At 50.1% G+C, this 14,322-nt stretch overlaps 6 protein-coding genes across 6 annotated transcripts; all 6 read right to left on the bottom strand.

The window, feature by feature from the left end:
• Positions 1–291: 291 nt before the first annotated feature.
• Positions 292–2,988, bottom strand: TbgDal_VII5990 (hypothetical protein, conserved; the record flags this gene model as incomplete). Its single annotated transcript, XM_011776676.1, has 1 exon — positions 292–2,988. One exon carries the CDS (start codon positions 2,986–2,988, stop codon positions 292–294), a length of 2,697 nt encoding a protein of 898 aa, XP_011774978.1.
• A 563-nt stretch (positions 2,989–3,551) lies between these two features.
• On the bottom strand, positions 3,552–5,726 carry TbgDal_VII5980 (hypothetical protein, conserved; the record flags this gene model as incomplete). Its single annotated transcript, XM_011776675.1, has 1 exon — positions 3,552–5,726. The coding sequence occupies one exon, from the start codon at positions 5,724–5,726 to the stop codon at positions 3,552–3,554; it is 2,175 nt and encodes a 724-aa protein (XP_011774977.1).
• Positions 5,727–6,493: 767 nt separating this feature from the next.
• Positions 6,494–10,048, bottom strand: TbgDal_VII5970 (hypothetical protein, conserved; the record flags this gene model as incomplete). The annotated part of the gene is made up of 1 exon (XM_011776674.1): positions 6,494–10,048. The coding sequence occupies one exon, from the start codon at positions 10,046–10,048 to the stop codon at positions 6,494–6,496; it is 3,555 nt and encodes a 1,184-aa protein (XP_011774976.1).
• A 792-nt stretch (positions 10,049–10,840) lies between these two features.
• Positions 10,841–11,503, bottom strand: TbgDal_VII5960 (60S ribosomal protein L23a, putative; the record flags this gene model as incomplete). Its single annotated transcript, XM_011776673.1, has 1 exon — positions 10,841–11,503. The coding sequence occupies one exon, from the start codon at positions 11,501–11,503 to the stop codon at positions 10,841–10,843; it is 663 nt and encodes a 220-aa protein (XP_011774975.1).
• Positions 11,504–11,968: 465 nt separating this feature from the next.
• On the bottom strand, positions 11,969–12,463 carry TbgDal_VII5950 (60S ribosomal protein L23a, putative; the record flags this gene model as incomplete). Its single annotated transcript, XM_011776672.1, has 1 exon — positions 11,969–12,463. The coding sequence occupies one exon, from the start codon at positions 12,461–12,463 to the stop codon at positions 11,969–11,971; it is 495 nt and encodes a 164-aa protein (XP_011774974.1).
• Positions 12,464–13,115: 652 nt separating this feature from the next.
• TbgDal_VII5940 (dUTP diphosphatase, putative) lies at positions 13,116–13,979 on the bottom strand (the record flags this gene model as incomplete). Its single annotated transcript, XM_011776671.1, has 1 exon — positions 13,116–13,979. The coding sequence occupies one exon, from the start codon at positions 13,977–13,979 to the stop codon at positions 13,116–13,118; it is 864 nt and encodes a 287-aa protein (XP_011774973.1).
• Positions 13,980–14,322: the final 343 nt, after the last annotated feature.

Below are 14,322 nucleotides of genomic sequence, written 5' to 3'. Positions count from 1 at the left end.
GAGAAATAAAGGGAGAGACGACCAACCCAACGCCGCTAGCAGTTAATAGAGTATACATAACTCCTTAAGACCACAAGGTCCATCATGATTAATTGGACTGAATTAATGAGGGAAATCCTGCTTCTTGCTACACAAACTTATATGGATGCACGCAACAATTAAAGAACCCAGAAACAGATATTGTTTGCCCCATATATTGCCAATCCTCCCTACCCTTTTAACCACCCTTCCCTCACCTGGTTTACCCAGTATTATTCATGCATACCAATTGGCATCTGATTGCATTACGTATCAGTGACTCTCTCCGGTGGCAATTAAAACAACCCCAAAACTGCCGGACGTTCTCCACTTCGGGTCACTGGAGTCAAGTTTGTCCTGTTTCTGGAACGGTACTCCCACGCAGAGCTCACTCTTTATGGTGCGTATCGCGCACACTGGAACGGTTAGCACGGGCCAAAAGGCAGACACAATGTTCTCAAAGCTCGGCGCCACCGCCGTGCTCTCGTCCCCACTACACGGAGTGTCAGCAAGCAGAGTTGACGCAACAGATGGAGAAGTGCGCTCGCATGGCTTTATTGTCGACATGAATGATCGGTTGTCCCAGTGTCGGTCGCCAATAAGGCGTCGGAAATTCAAATCACCCTTAAATATGACGAGAGCAGAATGTCCCGCGTACAACCTGCGAGGAAACAGTTCACGACTTGATGATGGGTACTCTCCTTGAGCCTCCTCGCTTGCCGACACACGCTGGCTAAAGAAAAATGAGTTGCACACGTGGGGTGGCATTTCGCGGTACTCACAAGGTTGAGTCCAAAACGGATCGGCATCAATACAAATTCTGCCGCTGCTGAAACCCTCACGAAGCGCCTTCACAAAAGGTATGAGAATTCTCGTGAGATCAACATCTTGTTTTGAGCACTCTTCCAGCTCGTTCAGGAGAAAATCAAAATCTGGTGGTGTTACATCTGACACATAGTACGGAATGCTCTTTACGTGGAGCACGACACGCAGAGATGGGTGATGATTGAGAAGCCATAAAGTAAAGATGAGGTCAGCCACACATTCAACTCCGACGTTGTCCATCACAATATTAACGGTGCGACTTCTGGTCGTACCACCGCTTGTTGTGGGCTCGTCTCGAACGATTCGGCGCACAACCTTAGCAATCTCTTCGAGTTGGTTTCCCACAATACGTTCATCCTGCCCCCTTGCTGCCGTTGACTCCGCTGCACGCAACTCTTCAACTTTGCTCCACTTCTCCGAACCCTTCGCTTCGCCAACATGTGATGCCACCTGTAGCCCCTCCAACGTAAACATAGAGAGGTCAATGGCATTGCCCCATAGCATCCAGCGCAAGAGTACAGTGATAAATTCCTCATTCGTCTCCCATGGAATGCAAGCGAGCATCGGACATATTTTTGGACGCAGGAATTTGTGGATTACCTCGCGCTTCTCTCGCAGAAAGAAATCACGATACGATTGGAAGTGGTCATGCCGTTTGACGAGTGAATCACCACCCATGATTTCGTAATAACTCTTCGACTTGTCGCGTAGGACCACGCTGTCTCCAACACTGAGTAACTCCCCGTTCTGTTTACTGTTCCAGGCAAGCCTGGCAGGGTTAAAGAACTGAAGTGGGGTGGAACCGCTCGCTTGTATCTCCGCGACAGAGGAAGCACCGGACCCCTGGGCTTTTAAAGGAGTGCAAGTGGCATAAGGTGTCACAAGGTTTGGCATCAGGGTACTCTTGTCCTCGGATACGCTAGGGGGGTTAGCCTTCCCCAGCAACATATACTGCGCAAACACGTTGTAAAAATATATCTCTCCCTGCAACCAAGGAAGTTGTCCCCACCTGGGGACGGCAGGTGCTTTGCTGTGCTCCCCAATCTGATGGGCCGCATGGTCAAACTCTACCGTCGAGGCGTATGCCTGCAACCAAGGGGAAACCACGCTCTGACCAGGGAGCGACGGCACCGGCCCGTTTTGCTTAGTATCCTCGATCAGCATGTCCATCAGACGCCGGCCTTCGGGACTAACCTCTGCCGCATTGTCCGCAAGCGTGCGACTGAGCACCTGCGGCATCCGAGTTGATAACGTAACCGCGCGAAACTCGTGGGGACCTACGTCTTTGAATCGCACGAGTGTTGGAAGCCGCAGCCCCGGAGACATTAGTTGTTTTAAGCATGACAGCATTTCCTTTGCATTCTCCCACAGCCCAACCCTGCAACACCCACTGGTGTAGCTGGGGTCTGCAAGGGCTTTGTGGATGGAGAAATTACGACGTGCCAGTATGCAGTCTCTTGGCCGAAGTGCGTTCAACACGGGACAGTAATCGTTTTCACCATCACCAACAAAAATGACAGTTGGGTCAATAAGTCGAGTGCTGTGAAGTAAGCGAGCAATGATGAGGCTTTTGCACATGTTTGGGTGATCGCGGTCAGCGCAGCTTCGACAATCGTGCCCCGTGGGCTCATACCACGTAACACGACACTTACGATCGCCTTCACCAACCCCGTTATTTACTTCATGAAAGGGGTTACTGTGTATCTGAGAGATGGACCCCCGTGCGAAAGAAAGATGGTGGTCAATGGTGGCTTCAATGAAGAGATGATTCGCGTCACTCGCAAATGCAATTTCCACATCAGGGAAGAAGTTTCCACCACCCTCGCCACTCACCACCCTTGCGTGTCCTTGCGCAAGAAAGCGGAACACATCGGGCATGTCCTTGTCCATTTCGATGCCCTCTATCACGGCGTCCTCGAGTTGCTGCTTTGTAAAGGGAGCCACGACGGCATCACACACATTAGTCCACTGTATTTTCCCCTCTTCACTCCGAAGAAGCTCCTCCCTGAACTTTTCACGACCTAAACACTGTGGTACCGCATCGTCGCTGTTGCAGTCCACAACAGTGTGATCAAAGTCGAACACTACGAGAAAGGACTGTCTCCCATATGGGTTGCCTGAAACTTGGTTCTGTACCAGGCTCATTACCGATTTCACTCCTTCCCCTAGTAGTTCTGACTTCTTTAGTTGTTTTTTCTTCGCCCTCGGCTTCACGCTCTCTTTGTATTTTCCAATACCTCCTTACTCCTTTTCGTTCTGCCGACTTTTTTTAGCTGCTGGAAAACTTTTTGTCGCTTACTTCTCACCCCAACGTACTTTCTTTCAGTTTAAGCTTCGCACTTTCTTTGAGGCAGTGGATGCAGCTCAGGCACTTCTTCACTGCCGACTCCGTACGGTATTTCCTCCTTCGGTTATGGCTGGCTTCACTCCCCAAGCGACCATCACGTTTCACCGACACGAATAACAACCAGAAACGCGCGGAACGGCCAGTTGTTCGGACAAGGAAGAAAATAACAAAGGAAAACAAAAAAGGAATATTATCGGGTGGCAATAGCAACATCCGGCATAAAAGAGGCGGGAGGTATGGAAAATAGAACCCCGTGGCTTCACACTAGGTAGTGGGAATAGCAATAATAATGACTACTTAACTCCGCGCGCTCAAATCATATCTATGAGAAGCACACACATATACACATACCAAAAAAGCACTATGCAACCGGCTGGTCTAACCTGAACTGGCCGGTACGCCTCAAACGGCAGTTGTGACAGAGAAAGCACCCTCCCGCAATGTCACGCTGCGTGGGGCACACACACGACTGGTGGAACAGAAGAAAACAGCCGGCGCATTCGAGAACCCCATCAGTCTCACGAAGCCGTGGAACGTAAGGCACGACGGACAGTAATCCGTCGACGTTCAGCGAAGCAGTTGCACACCCATACGCGCCAACAGTCTCCTGTGTATTGTGTGGACAGCAGGGATACGACAACGCGTCGTCTTCGTTAACATCACCACACCGAAGCAACAAGCAGCGCATTGCCGCCTCACCGTCCATACCACCAATGAGCGCGGCACGACAAGCTTCAACCGGGTAGGTGCTCCTCACCTCGTCCACGAGTTCGCGCAAGGTTGGCAAAGTGGGATTGGTTCTCCCGATACAGCTCTCAGCACCACCCCCTGAATTCTGCGCCCCCGCTGCAAGTCCCAAGGTGCCCGAAGTATTACATTGTCCAACCGTACCTCTCGCAACGAGCTCATAGGATTTTTCATGCAACTCTTTCGATAGGACCCGAAGCACTTCGCATGCTAAGGGACCACCACCATGTGCTGCCTCGCCCGGTGGGGTCTTTTCTACTGGCATGCATTTCATTTCCTCCCAGGACCTATGATCCTTCTCCCCCTGCACTCCCCCAACGGTTCCCCCAGTTGGGCGTGCCAGCGCAGAGATGTATAGTGTAGGTCTTTCCCGCACGAGATCGTCACACACCAGGCACACCACATCGCCCCTCGAGGCTGCCTTGACAACACGACAACAGTAGTGCAGCACGCGACTATCAATCGCTGATGCGGGGTCGCCGCTCGCAGAAAGGAGCCACAGACCAGCCACAAGCAACCGTTTCCACAGGTACTCCGCAGTTACCATCTGAGGGGGGAGAGGCAAAAGCGATTGCGGGCAAGCGCGGGCGGGATGAAGAAAGTGTGCGGGTGATGAAAATAACATCGTGGAATTTCCATCCAGCGAACCGCTAAACGATACGGGGAAAAACCGGGAGTCTAATGATGTAGCTGCGCCGGTTGGTAGAATACCCCCCTCAACACTAGCGCATTCCAATGGTGAAAACAGGAGTGGGTTCCGCAAACACCGCTGCAGTCGACTATAGTATAGCGCTGAGCGGGTCGTATCTATGGCGTCAGCCAACGCTGGTAGACTGATCGGTGAGGCGAAAATAGGAGTGGTTTCTACACCATTTGTATTTCTTGGGGAAACCAATGACCCCAACGATGCAGGATATGCAAGAGGTAACAGCGTAGAGGGAGCATCAAAGTTCTCCTCGTCATCCGCATCATCCCCTAGCTTAAGTAAATTTGGGTGGGCGTGCACGCCGCTACTGGTACTTGTTGTTCCATTTCCGGACGATAAGTGATGCGAAATGGGGCAACCCCTCATCATCAGGGTGTCTTCCAATTGAGCAACTAATTTCGTGCCATCGTCTTCAGATTCGCGCGTGACAATAACAGCTTGAAGCTTCTTTGCATTAGGTACGGTGAGACGGAAATACGCAAAGGCTACTTGTAGGGCAAGTTGGGGCCCCAATGTGGTTTCATGCGTTTTGCTTTTCTCTTCTCGTCCACGCTTACGGTACGAACCATGATTTGTTGTGGAGTCCCTTGTTGGCTCGGACCTCTGCCCAGTGACCACCGCAGCACCTTCAGGAACCGAAGCCGCGGCTGGCCGTTCTACTGGCGACTTTGATAGTGCCAAATTCAGTGCTGTTGTCGATGAACCAACCTGTAAATGGGCGGTGCGAGCAATGAAGTGAAGGACCTCCTTCAACTTCACAATCATTGGTATAGGGGAAAGAAAACGTAATACAGGCTGTTTTGGTCGCAATAAATGGGCCCAATCGGTGAGTTTCGCCCAGAGCGCAGGCTGGAGTGAGGCCACAGAGGCTAGTACACAATAAGCCGCATCCTCTGTCTGATCATCCGATAGTTTTTCTTTCCTCGCTCGACAAAGACGATACATTAACATGGCTTGATGTCGTAACGCCTCTGCCGCCGCAGTAAGGAGGCGCTTTTGGTTGGGTGCTTGCTGTGGTGCGCCAGCGCACACGATTTGTTGGATGATAGCGGAACAGCGACCTTGTATAATGTCATCTTCCATTCCGTATTATTGCAAAAGGAAGTAGCAGTAGGTGAACGTTGCCACCTTCCCCTTTAGGTCATCGTACAAGATGGAGAAAGTGGGGAAGCGCATGTTAAAATAAGCGACAAAGAATAAGTGTTTACGAAGGAAGAAACATATTCAGTCCGCTCATTGGTCAGCCCAGTTACTATAAAAGAAAGAGGGTTGGAGCAAGCAAACGAAACAAGACAAATGTAATCACTCAATGGCACAAAAACAACAACAATGAAATGGACAGTTAAGGCAAAATAAAAACTGGAATTAAAAAAAAAAACTCCGCTTTCCCCTTTAAATTAAGCCTGCGGTAAACGTAGAAAATGGAAATGTGGAGATACCGTTCGGATATCAACAAACATTTCATTCGTTTACCTTAGTTTCATTCTATATATCCAGAGACCGATGACCAGACTACACTTCGAAGTGATGAAAACATGGGCGTACACGTAAGCAGTATTTATCACCAGCGCTGTACCGTCAGCTCAAATCAGTTTACCCCACGCACACCCACAGCTCCATTCTCACTACGCTGTTTTCCTCACGTTCTTTGTCACAGAAGGGCGCACCAGACCCCCAACACTTTTTCAAAATCCCCTCATGAATACTTCCACGAAGACACCTCCTTATTAAACTGGACACTCCACATGTTGCTAGGTCACTCCGAACCTCTTGAGACGGTTCATTCCTCTGAAGTCACTTTGGTGTGTCCAAGCCCTCCCATGCTGGGTACTAAGGAGGACGACCAACGATCAATTTTCGCTGTTTACTAGAGTGGATCTATCAGCACTATTTCCCGAGCTCGCATTCGCGCACAAAGCAGAATCTGATTGGTCGGCGAGATGCGTCGCAGCAAGCCCTGCTGTCAGCAACTTGCCATTAGGAGTATTTCGTATGCTTTTGGTAGCTTCTGATTGGTGAAAATCGGTTCTCATCCGCTCAAGTGCAGCAAGGTGATTATCGACCCACCCGTCACACACTCGAGGGCGAAGGGACCGAGGAGTGCCAGGGCCTTCGCGATCCGAACGGTAGCCAGGACGCACCGAGGGCTGCTGTTGTGGGCCAAACATGGTCCTTTTTTCGTTGTGGGCTCGGGCACCTTCAGATGCAGCAGTGCTTAAACTCCTATCGGTGATGGCTGCACTGAATTCCCCGGCTCCACATGCGCGGCCCCCCGACGATTCTGCCGTGTTAGAAGGACTACCAACGTTGCAGCGTCCCACGGAATTCAAAGAACTACCCCCTCCCCCCATAACCACCTGGTTGTCATCGTTCATATCTATAACCGTCATTATTCCCCCACAGTTGTTCACCGGCGAGAAACCTGGTGAAGAGCCATCTGCATTAGTGGGGGGTGGGTCCACCCTCTCAGATTGCTTTCTTTGCTTGACAGTTTCCTCACTTGTCAGGGTCTTGACCTGGGTTTTTGCACACGAAACAGCCTCTTGCTTTGGTTGTGCGGCAGCTTCATGGTTTGCTGACACCCCCTCGGTTGCTGTGTGGAGTAACTTTCCGTTGGGGTGTACCGATGTGGAATTACTTGGGAGCGCCAAACCAGGGACCAGTCCCTGTGCAGCAGAAGTTGAGGAAGTGTTGGTAACGCTTGGTTTTGTTGCGGCGTTGCGCACCTGCTGGGGTGTCCGAGCCCTTGCGGAGAGTCGAAGCAACGAATTGGCCGCCATATTGGGAAGCGATGTGTCATTGTCACCTGACTGACGCTCCGGCCGTACGGCTTGAGTAGACCGCAACAGTTCCCTATCCGCTGACTCTCGATGCAGCGTCACTGCGGTGGCACCCACTCTTGTTGGTGATCTGCTTGCCAGTGGCCTTCCAAGTCCCTTGGTCAACGGTGATGACGCCGTCCTCGGGGTATTTTTAAGTTTCTCTGATGCTTCTATGCGATTGGCGGTCCTAGCGAAGGGTATATCGAGAAAACAGCCCTTCAGCTGCGATTCATCTGTACGTTCGATGGAATTTGCCCTCTTTGGACTATCCGTTTTATTCCTCGAAGACGTTGGAGTCTTCACACCAACCCGTTGCACCACTGACGACACATTTGGCCTCGCGCTTCCGCAACGATGTGAGGAAGATGAATGCGTACGGGTAACTGACTGTCTGCAAATGGTGCGCAACGGTCGCTTCTCCTTACTTAAACCCCCCAACCCAGATACAATTAAGCTCGACGTCGCCGTGCCCGCGCTTCCATTACCAGTTATACCAGAAAGCACACCATCCTTCGCCTTGGAGGAAGTGAAACTCGAAAAGATTTGCTGCCTTCTTTCACCCAAAGGAGTAGCCCTTCTCACTGCATCCCTTAAAGGTCTTGGAGTTCCACATATGGACCTCGTTGATGAGGATGTTAGCGTCCTCTCTTTTGAGCCCTCTTTAGAAGTCGGTCGCGTACCACTGCATGATTTGGGCCTCGTTTTCTCTGACTTACTGGACGGTGCCTGCATCAGCATTTGCCGAAGGAATTCAAAACCCTCAGATCCCACGGGGAGTTCGTCTAGCCGCTCCGCCGTTAGCTCGTACAGAACTAAAAACTGACGAAGCTTTTCCTCTCGCTCAGCAAGGGCCCGCTCACGCTCGGCGAGCGTCGGCAACTTCACGTCTCCAACCAATAGTGGAGCTTCGGAAGAATCGCGTACGTGAGAAGATTCGTGACCACGACTTGGTTTAGCGGTTGCTTTTTCCCTCCCCGAAGAGCTGTATTCATCACTTTTATCTTTGAGCCGCCTGTTATTTCTCCGGCTGTCAGCGGTTCCATCTAAGCTCCGACCATAGAGAATGGCAGTTACGAGCTGCGCATTTCGTTCCTCCACAACGGTGCGTAGCAGGCAAAGATGTGTTCGGAGCCTGACCACCTGTAGCTGAGCAAAGCGGTGAGCTAACGCCGTTGCGTCAGTCCTGGAAGGGTTAGCACCACCCTCTTCCAAAGAAACCATGCGCTGGGCAACAAAAAGCAACTCAACACAGCCTCCCGTCTCCGACTGTCCACGTCGTCGCTTCATCTCTTCAACAACCTTCAAAACAACACTGCCGGCAGCTACAATGTCACGCCTCTGGGACTCAGCCACTGTATGTGGGTCATCAGGGAAATGAGCAAAAAGCGATCGCGGCGGCGTAGTAAGCATAAAGAAGGCACGATGGGCTGGAGTTGCGCCTGTTATGGCCCAGTGCCGCTCGCTGGCAGCTGCCCACATGTGAAACCGCTGGCCCACAGGAATTTCGGAACTTCCCTCCTGCTCCCCAGACATCAACGCCTCAGCTGCAGCCACACCAGGATCATTCTCCCCTGGAATCGCGAAACAGAGTATGTCAGCAGGTGTCAACTCACCGCAATAGTGAAACCCCCCTGCATGCACGACTGCCAGAGCAGAAACCAGCGAGCAGAGTAACCGCCACAAGATGTCGTCGCTCCACTGTGAAAAGAAATCCGCCGCCACACCCGAACCGTACTTGGGGCCCCCATTGCCGTCGGTGAAGATACAACTCGGTAAACAGCCCTCCATGTACGCCAAAAGAGTTAATCCAACTTTTGTGCGATTTTTAATGCTGAGAGCATTGTGAGGAGGTGGTACAATTCCACATATGCCAGTAGCCTTGGCAACGGCAGCAAAACGTTCGAGCACCGTCATTCCAGATCGCTCTGAGGGCGAAGATGGAACAGAACCCCCACGAAACAGGCGCTGCTCAGGAGATGAGTAGAAAAAACAGTATGGCACGACTCTTGTCCTATCTGCAGAACACAACTCACCGTGGGGGCCCAACATATCTTCCTCGTCCAATGGTGTTGGCGACACGGAAACTACGTGGGGAAGCGCAAAAGCAGACGCAAGAAAAGCCGTTGGATCCACTGGATGTGTTGCACGCGTGAGACAATCGACGTCGAACATGGAACTGTCAAGAGAAGAAGCGCTACTACCAACGCGTTTCTGCTCTGTCTGATGACTTAACAACAGCCACTCTATGGCACGCCGCAGCCGACGACTGAGGCGACAGTATGCCTCAAATTGGACAAGAAAACGTGAGTGAAATGCCACGGAGCCGCTGACGGGAACAATGCGCACAACACTCAGTTCCCTATCCCCTTCACTGGTGCCCGAGCAAGCGGGAATAAGGTCAAGGGTAGAATCTATGCTCGCTGGCCCCTCGTGGTCACCTGTGAACCGTCCCCCACGCGTTTCAGTAACTGTTGCGCTCTTACACATTGTCAGTCCAGCAGAACTGCGAGGTGTCACAGAGGGCACTTCTGCTAGGAAAGTAGAGTCACTCTCGAATGTGTGGATAATAGATAGTCGCTCCATCAGTGATACAACAGTTGCAAATGTATAAATTGATTTATGGATGTATTTTCCGTATGCTTCTTTTATAGATGCTTCCTTTCTATCAACGTGCCCTTAATCTGTGAGCGCGTTACCGCTTTCCCTCCGTACACGACCGCCCCAACGGAAACGATGGAACTTGCCTGAGCGATGAGTGAAAGCCACCAGAGTGGAAACAACCACTCGAAACAACTTCCAAAACTTGAGTTGATTGGAAAGAAAACCAACCAACAGAAGTAAAAATGACAAAAACAAAAACAAAACAACAACAATAATAATAACAGTAACTATAATTATGGTAGACAACTATAACCTTCTGGTAACGACCTCACCCACTGTTTAGAGAAAATGCTATATACCCTATTACCTTCTAAAGGAACCTCGCCGCTGCGCAAATACATATATACGCGCATCGAAAAAATCCAGAAAGAAAAGAAATAAAGCAAACGCATTTTGAATAGAACACCACGCCGGCAAGCAATCTCAAGAGCACAAATGGAAGCGGAAATAAGAAAAAGAAGGAGAGGAGAAGCATTACCTCATTCCCTCACCCCCGCCCCAGTACCCACTCAGACAGCTGAAACACAATTTTTATTTATTTTTATTTTCAGATGAGAATTCAAAAAAAACCAAATAAAAACATAAACGACAGTTCGTGGCTGTTTCTCTTTCATCCCCTCCTACCATACGGTGCAAAATACTGAAGGAATCGTATCCACACAGTACCCTACAAAGTTGCTTGAGGAAGTAAGAAACCCCTACAGATCCACCACACTAAACAAGACCCATCTTGTTTGCCGTGTCGAGCGCATCGTATGACGCAGACAGGCGAATATAGGCCTTCTTCAAGCCGTCAGGTCGAATGAGTGTGTTCACCTTCACCGTCTTAACCTGATACAATTTGCGAATCGCCTTCTTGATCTCAGTCTTGTTAGCACGAGAATCCACAATGAAGGTTAGGGTGTTGTTCTCCTCAATCTTCTTCATCGCCTTGTCAGTGGTGAGGGGGTAGCGGATGATCCGGAACGCGTCCCACTTATTCTTAATGGCACTTACGTTGCTGCTGGGTTTCACGGTCGCGGGCCTGCGGTACGTGTGCGGGCGGCGAAACTGCGGACGGGTGTATGCCTTGCGTTTCGTTACCTTCACCACTTTCGTGGGTTTCGCAGCAGCAGCAGGCGCACCCTTCTTGGCCACCTTTTTCGAAACAGCGCTCTTGGGCGCACTGTTCTTCTTCGAAGCAGCAGCAGAAGCAGCTTTAGCGGGCATCGTTCGCGTCAACCTTAGAGAAAGAAGCCTACAGAAAACAGGTGGGGAAATCCAATAATGGAAAAAGGGATATGAAGTCATGATAACAGTCGTCTGAAGGCGATGCAACTGGCTACCCCACTCTCCCCACACAAGCACCCCCGATCCTTGGGCAAAAGATATTATCATCCAATATTAAAACGTTGATAAGCACTTAAGGAAGAGAAATCAACGGAGCCGTGTCAACACTACCAACCAACAACAATGTGGTAATCCGAAGAAAAAAAAAGGGATTGGGTCGAAGATGACAGAAATGAGACTCAAACGACATATTTCATCTCATATTTTAAAACTGTTTAAAACTTCCTTCTTAAATTGTTTAACATTCCCTCCGCAACTTCACCCTCGCCATACTTCCAAGAGCAGTCTGCACTCCGACCTCCGGCGCAACCTTTCTTTTGTCACTCCCATCCTTCCCACAGCTATACTTTGGTAGGTGGGATAAAAAACCAAATAAAAACATAAACGACAGTTCGTGGCTGTTTCTCTTTCATCCCCTCCTACCATACGGTGCAAAATACTGAAGGAATCGTATCCACACAGTACCCTACAAAGTTGCTTGAGGAAGTAAGAAACCCCTACAGATCCACCACACTAAACAAGACCCATCTTGTTTGCCGTGTCGAGCGCATCGTATGACGCAGACAGGCGAATATAGGCCTTCTTCAAGCCGTCAGGTCGAATGAGTGTGTTCACCTTCACCGTCTTAACCTGATACAATTTGCGAATCGCCTTCTTGATCTCAGTCTTGTTAGCACGAGAATCCACAATGAAGGTTAGGGTGTTGTTCTCCTCAATCTTCTTCATCGCCTTGTCAGTGGTGAGGGGGTAGCGGATGATCCGGAACGCGTCCCACTTATTCTTAATGGCACTTACGTTGCTGCTGGGTTTCACGGTCGCGGGCCTGCGGTACGTGTGCGGGCGGCGAAACTGCGGACGGGTGTATGCCTTGCGTTTCGTTACCTTCACCACTTTCGTGGGTTTCGCAGCAGCAGCAGGCGCACCCTTCTTGGCCACCTTTTTCGAAACAGCGCTCTTGGGCGCACTGTTCTTCTTCGAAGCAGCAGCAGAAGCAGCTTTAGCGGGCATCGTTCGCTCCTTTATTTTCTACGATCTGCTGTCCCTTTTCTTTACTCCCCACACCTTGGGTAAGCCGGCACCCCAAAAAAAAAAAATCCTCGTGCAAATTTAAAATTGGTAAAGAGGGTAGAAGAGGACAGTGTAGCAGAGACGAAGTAAAGAGAAAGATGCAACAAATTCAGAAGCCCGTCAACTGGTGCGTGTGTCACACACAGTTTTTGTTTGCGATAGATCATTTGCCCCATGTGCGGTGATAGTTGGAGGTAGTACAGCCACCTTAGTATTCGGTCAGAACGACCACTTCGTCTCCTTTTGCCTCCTCCTCTTCAAGCCTTGCTCAAGTATGCGATGTGGGTAGACCCCTCACTACAACTAAGCTGAATGAACTTCGCCAAATCTCCCGCGGCAACCCACACCCGTGCTCACAATGGGCGAAAGCACCGGCAGTGATGGTCGTTATTCAACTCTTTTCGAAGACCCCAGCGCGTGTGTGGAAAACAACGCACCTAATATTCCGTATCTCACGTCTATTTACTATCACCACCATTGTTATCAATCCCCTCACACTTAGTGATTTGTTACGCCACGTTACATCCGTCTATACTTTTAACAATAATGGGGTGGCTCGGTAGCTCAATCATGGTTTCTCTACGGGAAGCGCTTACGACTTTAGCCAGTGCCCAATGTTTAACCGTTCCTCCTTCGGGGTACCAAAGGCATCATAAACGCGGTGCATGATGTCATCCCATTTTGTTTTGTAATTCCCTTCGTTAGTCACGTCTTCAAGGGAAAACGGTGATATGCACCCATGGAGTAGCTCATTGTCCTCCACGCCTTTTTGCACCTTTACGTACGTGCCATCTTTGTAGCCCTTCATCTGACGGATACCGTTGAGTGTATGTTTCGCCACATAATAAGCAACGAGGTTGAAACCAATATCGTCCGCAGCTGCGATAACGGCCGATGTCACGAGTTGGAATCGTTGAAGGCTGGCTAGTCGAATAATGTTCTGAAAACTTGCTAGTGCGTTATTTGTATCAGAGAGGGGGAAGAACATAAAGTCCGCCAGGTCACACTCGTCAGCAGACACGGGCGCTGAAAGAGAGGAACCTGGGGTTTCGACGCATGCCACATATTCTGCTCCACCTGCTGCGGGCAGCGCACGAGGTTGGTCAAAGTAGCACCAATGCTTCCCTGATTCTCCATTCGAGCCTGCCTCGGCTTTGTGGACCGCCCCCGAGTTTTCGTCACTCACCTGCATGGCACCCGACAAGGAAAAATGCAGAATGTCCGTGAGCTCGATCTTCACATTTTGTAGGTCTGGTTGGGCCTTCACATTCTTCCACCACTTCCACGGATAAGAGTCGAGTAATTCCGCAGTTTCCATAGTAATAGCCAGTGACCAGTCACCTGGTCGCCGCAACTGCCTCCAATTCTTGTCAACTACGGTGTTGAGGCCGTCCTGAAGTTCAGCGAGTGACCGCAAAATCAACGGTGAAAGTGACACTCTGCGGGCGTTCTTCATCGGGACAAACTTTTATATCTAATGATGACTTTGTTTGTAAGTTGGAAACAGTAATTCTATTTTTCTAAAGTGTGTCGCTTCGCTCTCCTTCGGGAATAATCCCCTTATTCCCTCGTTTATCTTGGGAAAACGCACGGGGGTAACGAAGTGTGACAATAAGGCAAAACAAAAAGATAAAGCAAAACACATACAACGGCGTACACGGCACACATATGTATACACACAGTACATGTATATATATATGCATGAACATGACAGCAACAAAGTGAAACTTTCCACCACGTAAAGGCTTCTCCCCCCCCTTCTTTCAGCAACTGCGGCATTCCTCTCACATTACAATATC

The sequence above is a fragment of the Trypanosoma brucei genome, chromosome 7, assembly GCF_000210295.1.
Source record: "Trypanosoma brucei gambiense DAL972 chromosome 7, complete sequence".
Lineage (NCBI taxonomy): Eukaryota > Euglenozoa > Kinetoplastea > Trypanosomatida > Trypanosomatidae > Trypanosoma > Trypanosoma brucei.
This window is presented reverse-complemented; position numbering and strand designations above follow the sequence as displayed.